Source organism: Elgaria multicarinata, chromosome 7, assembly GCF_023053635.1.
Source record: "Elgaria multicarinata webbii isolate HBS135686 ecotype San Diego chromosome 7, rElgMul1.1.pri, whole genome shotgun sequence".
Lineage (NCBI taxonomy): Eukaryota > Metazoa > Chordata > Lepidosauria > Squamata > Anguidae > Elgaria > Elgaria multicarinata.
In genome coordinates this window covers 52005458-52020753 of record NC_086177.1, presented here as the reverse complement: position 1 = coordinate 52020753, position 15296 = coordinate 52005458, and the positions used below count along the sequence as shown (strand labels likewise).

Here is a 15296-nt window from a genome sequence, read left to right as displayed (position 1 = left end):
TTAACTATCTGTCTTTTATGGCAGATTCATCCAAACACATCAAACTCCTTCTAACCTACCCCAAAAGCCCAGAATCCAAACACAATGATAATGAAGTCCACAGTATCGGCAAGGAACATCAGAACATAAACATCTGTCACAGCACTGTAATCTGGGTGGATAAGATTGTAGAAAAACTGTTTGATGGGCACATATACTTGAATTGTCCTGAAATAACAGAAAATACAGTCTTACTTACAAAATAACTTCAAAAGAAACATGCACTTTCTGGAGGTGTCTCTGTCTGGCGCGAGTCAATGTCCTTTCCATTCCCAAGGTATACAGAATGCTCTAGAACTTAGAGTCTAGGACATTTAATCTAAGGCAAGCAAAGAAGCCTACAAGACTTCATGTGGAAGAAGAGGAGCATAGAAAAAGACTAAGACAGAAGTACACCTTCCCATCAGTCCCCCTGACCCTACATACTCATTATACAAAGTTCAACATGTCATTTCTAGTGCAGTATGAGACGGATTTCAAACTGCAAAAGAAGTATCAAAATATAACATACATTCTTACATATATTTCAACTCTACATTACACAACTATGTTTCTGGTTATCATCATAACCATAACCACCAAATGTGGTGGTCCTGTAGCTATCAGCTGAGCAGTGAAATGAGGCCACCTTCAGGTCCCAACATAGCAGTTTCTGCATGCTTGGGGAAGTCCTCATGTGTGCAGGAAAAAAATTGTTTGCCCCCCCCCTTTACAAAAAAGTAAAAATAAAATGATCCCCTCAAATCCAGCTTGATTAGCATTGAGCATGCTCATTGCCATCCAGGAGCTATCAACACTCAGGGTAAAAGGGAAAAGAAAGAAAGAAAGAAAGAAAATGAGAGGTGGAGAATTTGGCCTGATTAAGCTCCTACTAGTGTATGGTATCCTGGAGAGGAGATTAGGATTAGGGGGTTAAAAACCTCTCCTTCCCATGCCGAATAGGGAAGTTTCAGGAGGGTGTGAAAGGGGGAAAGGACATCTTTCCCCTTTCCCAGTCTCAAGAAACCTCCGTCCTGCTTTATAGCAATAAAATGCTCAGGATTGGTAGCTATATATAGTGCAGCAAGGAAAGGTTTCATGAGAGTATGAAGGGAAAAAGATGTTCTTTCTTTTCCTGCCTAGGAAACCTCGACCCCCTCTTCGATCCCAGGACAGTGCTACTACAAGGCACCTGTTGGACTACAGCAGCCTGTTCTGCATTCACAATTTCTTATTTTATTAAATCCGATAAAATATCTGTTTACGCACTTTTTAATGATAAATGTCTTAGCTATGATAAATTGTTCTCGTAGCTTTTCCACAAGAAGTTCTTTCTTTGATTTTTGTTTTATGCTCGACACGCTGCTTCCTTTTTGACTGCTGTTTCGTGTGCTGGTACTTCCTGAAAATATAGTTGGGGGAAGAATCATTACAAAGTGAAACATCAGTCTTAGAACCCACATTTAGTGGGATAAAGATCCCAGGCAGGCTCATACTGGGTGGGGGCAGGGGGTGGGGAGAGAAGCAATTCTTACTTTTCAGGCTTTTCTTTAAAAATATAGCAGGGGTCCCACAATTCAAATCAAACAACGACCCTTTGCAAGTGAAATAACTACTACTATATCATAGAAATACAATTCAAATCTTATTTACCGGGTAATCAGAAAGGAGTATCTAGGCAAGTACAAGGACAACACCCCATTCAGTTGGAGAGTCTGGATACCTGGAGAGTCACACATACCTCTCTTTGAACGGTGAGAGGAGTAGCTGGATCTGTGTGACAGCTGTGAGCCACTGCTTGAACTTTTCCTACGGATGGCTGTCTGCTGCTCTGGGAAATGGACATGAATGGATTCAACAGATGCTGCCAAATTGACTGATGTCAAAGAGCCAGCAGAGCCTCTCCCGTCCAATTCGGCCAACTCATCATCAGAGTCATCTTTACTGCTGCAGTTGTCTATTCTGTCTTCTTCATCCCACAATCCATGACACTGAAGAGAGACAGATTTAAGGAACCTTCACCTTTAAAGTTATATTTATAATACTTTAAAACTGGCTATTCTTGAGATTCTTTCTTTTAGTAGAAAGCAACCACTTCTATGTTCTCCTAACCTTTTGTTGACCACATTCCAAAAATATGGCTAGTGGCATAGTCTATTCTAATGATGTCGGTGCTGGCATCTGGACTTAATTTCTAAAATGTCTTTCTTGGATATCACAGCCTTAATATAGATATAGGGCTGGTTATACTGGAAGAGCATGGAATGGCATTGAAAATGGATTTTAGGTCCGTGTCCTCATCAGCCCAAACTAACATGAAAGCCTGGGCTGTTTTCTAAAAGTTTTAAGGACACAAACAGATGGTCAGGTGGAGCCTACTCATAAAAGGCTGAAAGAACATCATATAGCTTTGAATCTGGAGTTGATTTTGCTATGGACGTTTTTCATGTATTCTGATAACATACTCAAGTCCCCATGAATCTTAATCTCATTATTTCTAACATGGAAATGCTAATTCAGATATAATGGGTGTTCCGCATGCTGCCAGCCCTACAATTCTTTAAAAAGAAAAAAGAAAACTAAATTAAGAGCAATAGCATACATATTTAATTCCAAAATACCTTTAAAATGGATCGGTGGAAAAACAAAGCAAGTAGTTGAACAAGGTCATAGTGCACATAACCCTCTTTCTTCTCAACACCAATAATATTGGCAGGAAAATAAGGTTTATCTTTTGTGAATTCTAATTGTTTATTCCAAGGGAAGAATCCAAACTGGAAAAAATACTTTATAACTATAGTCACCTGTGCAAAAAACAAACAAACAAGCAAACACAGGCACCAATCAATGGACAGAGATGAAAAGTACCCTTACATTACTCACAGGAAATCCCATAAAATTGCAGAGCTTTCATAAAAAACATTGCTAGTGTAAGAGCTGATGTGGACCAGACAAAGATTCATCTCGCCTAGCACGTAGTTTCTCACAGGCTGTCTGTGGATTTCCTAGCTGATGCTGCTGGGAAATCTACAGACAGAGCATAAGGGCCTTTATCATTTGCACTGCAGCCAGGTTTTGAGGGCCCTTGGGCAAGACACCCTCAATGAGCCCTCTCTCTTCATGGGTCTACCGCTGATATTGTCACCAGCTGCTATTGCTCCTCACCCTCTTTTTTCATCATTGCTACCAATTGCTTGCTTGACAGGTAGAGCATCAGGGAGCCAGTAGGCAGTTCAGTGGCATCTCCTCCTCCTCCTCCTCTTCACCACCACTACCACTACCACCACCACTGTGGTCTGGGCTAGAGTGTGAGGCAGGCGAACAGTCAGGTTGTCCTCGTGGAGAGGAGGAGCAACTGTAGAAGACTCTTGTCCATGGGCCTGGCCTAACTATGCCTACCCTTGATGCTGGCCCTGACCCCAGGAACTGATAATAAGGAAAAAACTGGAGGTTCCATTTAACTAGCATGGCTGATGATTTTCTTTAAACCCCCAACCCATTAAAACAATCCAAAATCATGTGGCAGCAAATTCCTAAGTTAATTAAATACTGTTTGAAGTAGTACTTTCTTTCATCTGTTCTGAACGTTTTGCCAACCATTTCAATGAGGGACCCCCATTTTTAGTATTGTGAGAGGGAGAAAAATAACCCTAAGTGAAAACAGTCTGTTTAAAACTATACTTCTTCCAACTGCCGCCCCAAAATTAATTTAGTGTACTACTGTACATTACTACTGTAACTACTGTAGTGTCCATGTAGTTATAGACCGTGAGTATTATGCATTCTAGCTTCCTACATATTTATGCAGGTGTAATAACTGGAATGCTCTGTGACTGGTGCTGTAAATTGTTGATTATTTTCTAAAATGAGACATATCATCATCATATAATATATAGTCATTCCCTGTATTACTAAATTTGGATGGTCCCATGTCTATTAGTTTGGAAGTGAAGTACAGTAATTTCTACTAAGGTAATGGCTTCTACATATTGAAGGGACACCCTAAGGAAGCAGTTTACTAGGTACACACACAAAATGTTAGTTTCTAATTAAAAAAATGGTTAAAACACACCCAAGAAAGGCCCAGCAAGGACTATGGAGTGTTGAGAATATCAGTTGAAGAAAGAAGGAAAAAAGGGGGAACGAGGAATGGGTGGGGGTGGGAGTGGGAGAAAAGATGGAATTGGCTTGCTTAACTCCTTAACAGTTTAGCGCATCCTGGGAGAAAAGGATTAGCAGAAACTAGGGCCAAATTAAAATATCTGTCTTAATCCATCATTAGGGCTGCCATTTCAGGCTCTGTGTGTGGGGGTGGGGGGCGGGTATGTTTGCATGGAACTGAATCCCTGAAAGGGTTTTGGGTGCAGCAGGTTTATCACGTTGGCTTCCTGTCCATTTTTATTTAGTCAAGTTTAAAGGCCTCTGGCTGTGCTGGTGGTTTTGGCAGCAGCAACAACAACAACATTTGCAGGCCAGAACTGGAAGAAGGAAGGCGTTAGCAGCCTGCTGCCCCACAAATGCCCCTTTCTTTAAACAGTGTATAATACGTAGTTCCACCATTATTCAAAACATAATTATCACACCATTTCACAGTGTTTATTTTAATGTTCATTATTGTTTAGCGTAGAATACCATTGATGTTAATTAAACTGAAGTTCAACTGCATTTTCATGCTAGAGACTTCGCTCACTAAATTGCTGGAAATGGGTTCTGTATACTGAATTCTGTGATCAGTTGCATATCTTTAAGCCCATTAACTATAACGAGAGTAAGAAGCAAACCATTCCTCTAAAAAGGAATGATTACAGCCCACATACTTTACACGTTCACAGTTACCCTCATTGATGAAATAGACTATTCTCGTACAGATTACTGTTAAACCATAGATCAGTGCAGACTTCCTGAAACTGGTGCACTTCAGATGTTTTTGACTACAACTCCCAGCATTCCTGACCACTGGCCATGTAGGCTGGGGATGATGGTGGTCGGTCCAAAATATTTGCTGAGCACCAGGTTGGGAAAGGCTGGTTTAGTGTTAGAGGAGTGAGTCTGCTTGAGCCTTCCCCCCTCCTCCGACGCAGCTTCAAGGAGGAGACTGGAAGCATCTGCTTCCTCGTTTTAATTACGTTTGTCATTACATCCAAATCAAGACCTGCAATTTGTTTCAGCTATGGTTTATTGAAATGAGCCAGGAGAAGACCATGATTTGATCTTGACTCATTTCAATAAACTGTATTCTAAACAAACCACAGTTTGCTCTGGCTTGTACATAACAGCAAATTGTGGTTGGTTTAAAAAAGATGCTTCCAATCTCAAGGCTCAGTCAAATAACAGTAGAAGTCTGAACCAGGCCATCGAGGGGCTGAGCAAAACAGATTCTGATAGTCAACATCTATTGAATGATAACGTACCTCAGTGTAGACTATAGCTGTCATCCAAAAACGCTTGCTAGGCCTCGGGACGGAGAGCATGGCCCAAAGGAAGATAAGGATAGGAAGCGTAAGAGTAATCATGGAGGCAGAGATCATGTGATTAAGAATAATTACAAAGTAACACACCATTTCTGAACGGGCTACAAGTGTATTATATAAAGCATAAATAAGCAGCAAAAATCGAGGTTGATCAGAGTAGAATTTTTCTGACTCATCCAGTTCCTCATCTTGAAACATTCTGTGGGAACAAAGTCAGATCATATGATTTGATGTGTAAATAACTTAAATACTGTAGAATAGTTTTGAAGTTTCTACAAATTAGACCTTTCTTAAAAGGGCATTAGCCAAATGGCCCTGACCTAGGTTCAACCTCTGGGCCATGTCACATGTTATAACAATTGTATATAGATGAATGCAAAGACAATTACTTTAAAAAAACTTGTCCTGGAAAGCTGCAATTAGCTGTGATTTCCCATCACGTATATACCACATGTACATACAGCAAAAAACCCATGCAGAAGATAGTGACTGGATTCACATGACATGATAACTCATTGTGGGTTGCCATTTAAAACAGGGTGGGTTGGTGTGTCATCTTAACCTGTACTGTTTCCTGCAGGATGGCTTACTTTTCACGACAACCCATGACTTGGTTTTGAGGTTGTTTAACCCACGACGGATTGGCATGTCATCCAAACCTGGCCAACCCACCATGAGTTGCGGCAATTGGGTACAGAGCCACTCAGAAAGTGGCAAAAAGCCCAGCTGCACTTCCTGAGTGCTCTTGCCTCTGCCACAGTGAAAGCCCCTCCACAGTTGCCCAAATAGCACTTTGGATGGGCCGGCACTTGTTTGCCAACCCCCTTTTGGGGGGGGGAGATTTGTGCAAATGGGGCTGTATTATTATTACTATTTTAAAAAATCAGCCCAAGGAATGCGCATAGTTTTTAAAAACATTAATTTTTGTCGGTTTTTCGCAGTTGCACAAGTGTGATGGCTGTCAAATATATATAACCTTGCCTTGACAATGACCTTGAATGCTTCAGCTGTCAAAAGGAATGAAGTGTAGTATGAAACAAGGAAACCGACAAGACGAGACTGCATATAGGCTAATTTGGCAGTCCAGCCCTTTTTGCAGCTCTCATTCGGAGCCGTGAGTGCTGCAGGCACCATGATGGGAGTCACAAAAAGGCGGTGGACCCTAGATCTCTCTTAAAGAAATTCCTGGAGACATGGCGAAATGTGAAATGGAAGCAGGGCAACCACAAGTATCAGTTTAACACTTAAAACCCTGAGGATCACTTTGCTAAGACAGTGATCTTGTCCCCTTTTCCTGACACGTCACTGTCAAATGGCTGTCAAAAATAGCTTATACGTCATATATAGCTTATATGCTGTCTGGCAAATGCAAGGCCACAAGTCGCACTTGCACAACTGCCCCTCCCCCCCAAAATTACAAGAATAATTTAAAATTACAAAGACATTTATGCACATTCCTGGAGTTGAAAATAATAATTTAAAAAGCTATTGCAGCTTCATTTGCACAAATCTCGGAGGCCAAAAAATAAACCAAAACCAAAACCAGGGATTGAAAGGGGTTGTGAGCAAAACAGTAGACGGGATGGGCAGACAAAATGGGTTCTGCCACACAGGGCCTTGGATTACTAGACTGAGGGGGAAGGAATGAGACAACAACCTACAGTGAGCCCGATTGTTTGTTGGGTACATCATGGGTTGTTCTGAAAATAACCCACACTACGTAACTTATTCACAGGGTGGGTTGTCATGTGGTGTGAACTCCCCCCTCTCAGTGACATGTGCCTTCCACGTAGGAATTTTGCAATATATAAAACACCCTCAGTAAGTAATTAGAACAAATCCATGGAAGTTCCTGCTCAGTGCTCATTAGTGCAAAAAGTTCACAACCACTGCAGTTTTGTCCTACACTGGTGAATAGGAATGGAAAGTTATCAAAACAGTTTCATGGTTTGAAGACACATGATGAAGATATGATAATGAAGCTAAGCAATTCTAGGTGTGGCCAATGTGTGGATGGGAGGCCACCTATGAACCTCATGCCTGCCCCTGAAGAAAGGGCAGGGGACACCATACAAGTGTAATAAATAAGATAGTTTTAATGAAATTGTACAAAACGGATGTATTTGAGAAGACCAGTTTAATTTAAGGGAATTGCAATAAAACAGGGCATTTCACAAAATAAGGTTCAAAAGCAAACCATAATAAAAATGCAGGTTGCTTACCTGTAACCGTAGTTCTTCGAGTGGTCATCTGTGCAGTCACACAAAATGGGCTCTGCGCCTGCGCGGAGTCTCGATCGGGAAAAAACTATAGCTGAGGCGTTTTTTGGCGGGAACCCCTCCCCCATGCGCTGAGTGCGCATGCGCAAGCTGAGGGGTTCCCGCCCTGAAGCTCAGTTCCTGGAGACCGACATTGTGGTCTCGAAACCGAGTAAAAAAATAAAGCTGTCGGTATCAATGGAGACATCGATGCCGAACCAAGTGTCCTTACAGTAGTATTAGGTGTTAGTATCGATGAAGGTGTCGATACTGAAATAAAGTTTTAGCAAAAACAGTGCTACTATATATCCCTAGGGTTACTTCCCCTATATATAAAAGTTATTAAGAAAAGACATAAGGTACTATACCTATTACACCGAAGTGGGGATGGTAGGTTGGGTTGTGTGACTGCACACATGACCACTCGAAGAACTACAGTTACAGGTAAGCAACCTGCATTTCTTCTTCGTGGTCTCTGTGCATCACACAAAATGGGAGATTAGCGAGCTGACTTACCGAAGGTGGGTTGGTGTCCTTATGTCAATATCGATGAAAGAACAGCCCTCCCGAAAGAGCAGTCGGCTCTCGCTCTCGTGTCCAAGCGATAGTGCTTCACGAAAGTCGATGGCTTCGACCAAGTCGCAGCGCGGCAAAGTTCAGGGATGGAGATGCCCTTGCCGAAGGCTGTCGAGGTGGCCATCGCCCTTGTAGAATGGGCTTGGACGTTTGTGTCCAGAGGGAGTTTGGCAAGTTGGTATGCCAACTTGATAGTCTCAACGATCCATCGTGCAAGTCTTTGAGATGAAATAGGCATACCCTTATGTTGTCCTGAGTAGGAGACAAACAAACGGGGGGACTTGCGAAAAGGTTCTGTACGCTGCTTATAAAAAGCTAAAGTCCTTTGTACGTCCAGTGTATGGAGGGTAATTTCCATCTGTGATGATGGAGAAGGAAAAAACGCAGGAAGAACAATGTCCTGTTTCAGATGGAATTCTGAAACCACCTTGGGCAGAAAGGCTATGTCAGGCCTTAATATGGCCTTATCCCTATGGAAAGTTAGGTAAGGGGGATCTATACGGAGAGCTGCAAGCTCACTCGATCTCCGAGCCGTAGTAATGGCTATTAAAAAGGCCGTTTTAAAGGAGAGTAACCTGAGGTCTGTTGTGGCTAGTGGTTCGAACGGTTTTGAAGTTAATGAATTTAGTACAACTGAGATGCTCCAGGATGGTATACGTGCACGGATTGGTGGAGTTAAATTATTGAGTCCCTTCAAAAAACGTTTCGATAGAGGATGTGAAAACACAGTTGAATTTTCTATATTGGACCGGATTGATGATATTGCTGATAGATATATGCGTATGGAAGACGTGGATAAGCCCTTTTCTGAGAGGGATAACAGAAATGTGAGAATTTGATCCATGGTGGAAGAGAAAGGGTTGAAATTGTTATCTTTGGCAAATTTCTCAAAGGTAGTCCACTTTTGTGTATACGACTTCCGAGTGGATGGTTTCCTAGCTGCTTCTAGGATGTCTTGCAATCGAGTGGAAGTTACATCAGATTGGAGAACTGAATGTTCCATGCTGTTAACCTCAGGGTTTGTAGATTGGGGTGTCTGATTTTGCCTTGTTGTTGTGTCAGCAGTGTTGGTAACAGTGGAAGCTGTCTGTATCGACTGTTCGACAACCGTAGGAGTGCGGCAAACCACGTTTGCCTCGGCCACCAGGGAGTGATCAAGATACAATTGGTCTTGTTGGCTATTATCTTGGCAATCAGTCTGGGTATGATGGGAAAAGGAGGAAACGCGTAAAAGAAGGCGTTCGTCCATTGCAGTGTGAAGGCGTCGCCCAAGGAGTTCTTGCCTAGACCTGCTCGGCTGCAAAAATTGTAAACGATTTTGTTTGTCTCTGTGGCAAAAAGGTCGATGTCTGGCGTGTTCCATGATTGGAATATTGATTTGGCTACAGTCTTGCTGAGTTGCCACTCGTGTGCCAGATGATGGGATCGACTTAAGAAATCGGCCAGTGTGTTTTCGGTGCCGGCAATATGGATGGCAGTGAAAGTGACGTGTCTTGGGATGCACCAGTCGAAGGTTTTCATTGTCAACTTTAGAAGACGTTCCAATTTGGTGCCACCCTCCTTGTTCAGATACGAAACCACTGTGGTATTGTCTGTGGTTATCTGTATAAAAAGTCCTGTAATCTGGGATTCGAACGCAACGAGAGCTCTTTGAACTGCTCGCAGTTCGAGAAGATTTATGTGCTGTCTGGCTTCCTTTTTGGACCATAAGCCCTGGACAGTTAGGGAGCTTAAATGTGCGCCCCAACCATTCATTGACGTATCCGTTGTCAGTATCTTTGTTGGTTGTTCTTGACTGAACGGGATTCCCTGTGTTAGATGGTCGATTACCGTCCACCATACAAGAGAGTCTTTTACTCTTGTCGGAGGGTACAGTAAGAGATTTTTTGAGTCTTTTTGAGGATTGAAGTGTTTCAGAAACCAAGATTGAAGTGGTCGCATCTTTAGGCGGGCATATTGAACCACTGCCGTGATGGAGGCCATAAGGCCTAATAACTGCTGTACTTTGAACGCCGATATGTGGGGGTCGACGTCGAAAAGTTTGAGCGAGATGGATGATGCGTGTGCATCGAGAGGCCTGTAGGAAGGCTCGGGCGGATACGGAATCGAGAATCCCCCCGATGAACTGAATGACCTGTGAGGGGTTTAATTGGGATTTTTCATAGTTGATATAGAGGCCTAATTTACATAATAGACTGCAAGTAATTTGTATCGAATTTTGAAATTGTTGTTTTGTTGGTGCTACAATAAGGCAATCATCAAGATAGGGAAAAACTTCTACACCCTTGAGACGAAGGTGGGCACAGATGGTAGACATACATTTTGAAAAGTATGTCTTTTCAAAATGTATGAAAAGGCCGTGGATAAGCCGAAAGGGAGAGTTCTGTATTGATAGATGTTATGGCCAATTATAAAATGTAAATATCTTCGGTATGTGCCCTCCATCGCGATGTGGAAGTAGGCATCGCGAAGATCAATGGATGCAAACCATTGTCCTTTAAGTAATAGTGGGATAATAGAAGCCAAAGAAACCATTCTAAACTTTTTGGTTGTGATATGTAAATTTAACAAACGTAAATCCAAAATAGGGCGAATTCCTCCATCTCTTTTCGGTACGGTAAAGTACCTAGAGTAGAAACCCTTTTTAAGGTGACTCCATGGAACGGGTTCGATGGCGCCTTTACTAAGGAGCATGTCGACCTCCTGGAGTAGAGGTACTGTAGGTGGTGTAATCTTCACATTACCGAGAAGAGGGAGGGTTTTAAATTCTATGCGGGATCCTCTTTGTATTATAGAGAGGACCCATGTGTCGGTAGTGATAGTCTCCCATTGATGGTAATAGTGGGAGAGTCTATCATTAAAGAAAGTAATGGGATTATTTACAGGTGTAGGCAGGGAATCAAAGACGCCGTTTAAAACCTGCGTCACTCCTGCGAGAGGTTGCCCTGCCTCTGTAATTTGAGAACTGCTTACGTGGCTGGAAAGCTTGTTGCTGTAGTGGTTGTTGACGAGGTTGAACTTGTTGGTATTGTTGTCTGTTGGTATAATATGAGGAACGTGGTCGAGACCAGCGTCGTTAAAATTGTTGTTGGGGTTGACTGAATCCCATACGGCGAGCAGTTGTTCTCGCCTTTTGTACGGTATCGAGCGAGTTGTCGGTATCGGCATTGAAAAGCCCGATGCCGTCAAATGGTAAGTCCTCTATTCTAGAGCGTGCCTCTTGAGAAAGGCCCGCTGAGCGGAGCCAAGCGTGTCGACGGAGTGCTATGGTCCCCATCAGAGTTTTGGCTATACAATCGACCTGGTGCTTGGAAGTGTGTATCTGCTGACGAGACAGTTGGGATGCTTCGGAGTGGAAGAGTCTCGCCAATTGCTTTTTGTCTTCAGGTAGGTGCTCCATCAATTTTCCCATCTTGTCCCAGAGTAGTAATTGGTAACCAGACATTGCTGCTTGGTAATTTGTGATTTTTAGGCCTAAAGATGAGGAAGTATATAACCTGCGAGCAAGGAGGTCTAAACGACGTCCCTCTTTGTCGACAGGTGAGGAATGCTGATGCCTGCTTTTGCCTTGAGCAGCCTCGATGACGATGGAATTTGGAGGCGGGTGCTCGAAGAGGAACTGAACATCTGCGTTCTGGACCTTATACATTCCTTCCAACCTTTTAGAAGTTGGTGGGGCTGTCGAGGGTGACTTCCAAGACTGTTTAATGGTTTCCAGTAAGGCTGGTAGCATTGGAATGGCCACTGGTTTTGAGGTATCAGATGAGATAGAGTCGAAGACTGGATCCTGTATAGTGGAAGCGGATTGTTCGACCTGTAGACCTAGTGCTTGAGCCATTCTAATAATTTGGTCCGAAAAATGGCCCAGGTCCTCTGATGGAGAGATGCCCCCTTGTGGAGCTACCTCTATATCTGGGGACGCAATGGATGGTCGTGCCGAGGACGAAGATGCCGAATCAGACTCATAGTCGTCGTGGGGTGACGATGGAGAATCGACTCTCGGAGCCGGCATATGAATGGGTGGTGGTTGTTGTTGCAACGTCTGCATACTGGGAGGTAGCGTTGCAGGCGGTTGCATTGGTTGTGTGCTGGCATCAACCAGGCTAGATTGAGGATTCGGCATGGTAGTGGCAGGTGCAGCTACTAGTTCAGCTTGTGGATGCCCCCCATAATACGGCTGCCGGGGGTAATAGGTGTGGGGAGAATAACCCCATTGTCCCTCATAAGGTCTTTGATAATACATGTCTCTGCTGAAGTATTGGTCTCTGTAAGGATCCCGTTCCCATCTGTCACGGTGTGGTGAACGGGACCTTTCTGTTGATGGTAGTGGTCTATCATAATAGTAATGACCTCTCCCTGAGTGACCCGAAAACATGGAGTCTGGGGAGTTGTGTCTATAACATCTGTCCTCAGGTCGCGCCTGTCCAGGCGGTATGGGGGCTGGAGATACATCTCTTATTTCCCCTTCAGACGTTGATGTTAGCCTCGGGCCGTGTGCCGACTGTGGCCTTAGTGACGGTATAGGCGACAGCAATAGCGGCGGTGGTGGTGGTAGAGGCTGTGCCGGTATCGGCATCGATGCAGAAGGCTCGGCCGCCGAAGTCTGCGGCAAAGGATCATTCCTCGATGTCGAGGGAGATTGTACGGTATCGCCCGTCGACATCGGTATATTAGTCATCGGAGGAGGAGAAGACGGCCGAGTAGGGTTCGGCACACTCTTTTTAAGAGACTTTTTATTTCTCTTTTTCCTGCACTCCTCCGGATTTGAGGCAGTATGCTTTGCCTTTTTTGCTTTCTTTGCTAATCGTTTGGCAATGGAAAGTGTAACACTTCTCCCAGGCGTCACAGGTTTCTCCGGCTGTTGCTGTTCCTGAGCCAATAAAGGAGATTTTGGGGAAGTTTCAACAGGTTCCATAGTGCTGGAAGTTGATGTCGAGGGTTTTTCGACTGATTGTAAGGCTTTGCTCCAAAGGAGGGCTTTTAGCCTATCTGACCTGTGTCGTCGTGTTTGCTTGGAAAAAGCTTGGCAAAAACGACAGGTCTCGACAATATGGGCTTCACCCAAACACAAAAAGGCACCAGGAGTGTCTGTCTGAGGGGGGAAGTTTACTTTACGGGCGTTTTTGCTTTTCGCGAAAAATAGGAAAGAAAAAATTGTAAAATAACAATAATAATAATAAAGTAGAAATATGAGAAGGATAGAAAGAAGAAGAGAAGAATAAAACGCCTCTTACAATTTTATTTCTACAGAGAATTTTCCCAACGAGGTCACCACAATGGCGGTCGAAAGAGAACTGAGCTTCAGGGCGGGAACCCCTCAGCTTGCGCATGTGCACTCAGCGCATGGGGGAGGGGTTCCCGCCAAAAAACGCCTCAGCTATAGAAGTTTTTTCCCGATCGAGATTCCGTGCAGGCGCAGAGCCCATTTTGTGTGATGCACAGAGACCACGAAGAAGAACATTTAATTCACATTATAGGTTTGTTTGTAGGAAAATTGGTCAGTAGTCCTTACTTGTTAACAAGTAGTTCACTTGCAGTCAGCTCATGTGTCAAAGGAGGGAGTATCGAATCCTCTGGTTTCTCAGACTGATTTTCATCTGGGCTCACCATCATTTGGTTTTTGTCAGAGGAGCCATCTTGGGAAACATCTAAGGGGAAAAGCTCCAAGCTCACAGCTTTACTATATGAAGGAGGGGGTTCAGCAATGCCATCCAAAGCAGAATAGGAGGGCATATCGGTATCTGATGTGTATGCAGCTCCTTCAGAATCCATGCAATAATCTTCCATATCTTGCTCCTGTCTTGATGCAGCATGTGGCCCTTCTTCTTCATGCTCCTCCCCTTCAACCTCTTCAATGGTTTCTGCTGTCCCCTGACGGGAATACAGCATGGTGATTTGGGTGGCCTCACTGTCAAGAACAAGGGGAAGAAAATTGCTGTCAATTTCTTATTTTGCAAATGTTATGCCGATCAACCCGATGCAGATATCCTCAACTACAGTCTGGGCGTAGGGCGTGGGGATTTGCATGTTTCCCCCTCCCCAGCCCTTCTACTCTTCAGAATAAATTGCCCCCTTCTGCATCAAACATGGTGAAACTTTTCTTCTTTTTTGGTCAGTGGTGAGATTAACTAGGTTTCTGTCTTAACTAGAATTTGAAGTCACCATGTCTTAGCTAGAATCTGAAGTCTGCGGACCTCTGGATATTTTTTTTTTACTTTCCCAAAATTTATGCAAATTACTCAAGTTTCTCAGAGACATATGCCATGCTGGAAAATATACGTGGGGAAAAGTTGAATGGAACGGGGGATGATATGCTAAATGTTACATACTAAATGTTACGTTGCAAACTTCCTTATGGAATTATTTGTGTATTTTTCTGCATAATGGGGAAAAAATTGAATCCATCTGTAAATGGATGCCAGAACGAACGGCATTGCATAACCCATAAAACACACACGGGACGGGTTTCACAAAATCTGGACCCCCCAGCATACAAATACACACACTCTCTCACACACATACGCACACTCCACGCTTGCAGCCTTTCACATTGCCAACATTTACAATGGTCAGGGTAAATGAGTGAACAAAAGCATGCATGGATTAAGCACCTTGACACTATACTGCCACTGTCAGCAGATGAGGAGGACATATCCATGCTGTACATTTTACGAAGCCTAGGTCGCGCACGCTCACTTGTTTTAGGAATGGGGTCTGGTCCATCTAAATCATCAAGGGTGGACTGCCTTGACAACAACAGCGTGGTTGCTTCAGTGCAGCAGCTAGCAGTGCAAACAGTTACAAAGACAGTGTTAAATACCAACAGCGTACTGACGTAGTTCAATAGTAAACGTGCAGCCTGGCCATGCATAGTACAAAGACACAGAGACGAAAAGTATGGAGAGGAGATGGGGAGCTCTTAAGGGCCAGCGTACACTGGTTCTTATTCAGGACAAAGTTCTGATGGTTCTGA

The 15296-nt window shown here is 43.6% G+C and overlaps 1 protein-coding gene across 1 annotated transcript in view; it reads right to left on the bottom strand.

Annotated features, from left to right (window-relative positions):
* Positions 1-15296, bottom strand: part of PIEZO2 (piezo type mechanosensitive ion channel component 2) — a 307830-nt gene that overhangs the window by 21151 nt on the left and 271383 nt on the right. The window contains exons 38-44 of the mRNA XM_063130557.1: positions 14935-15105; positions 13836-14231; positions 5430-5688; positions 2640-2822; positions 1760-2009; positions 1288-1420; positions 60-207 (exon numbers count right to left, since the gene is read on the bottom strand). Of these exons, the coding sequence (XP_062986627.1) occupies positions 60-207; positions 1288-1420; positions 1760-2009; positions 2640-2822; positions 5430-5688; positions 13836-14231; positions 14935-15105 (1540 nt within the window). The remainder of the gene's footprint in view (positions 1-59; positions 208-1287; positions 1421-1759; positions 2010-2639; positions 2823-5429; positions 5689-13835; positions 14232-14934; positions 15106-15296) is intronic.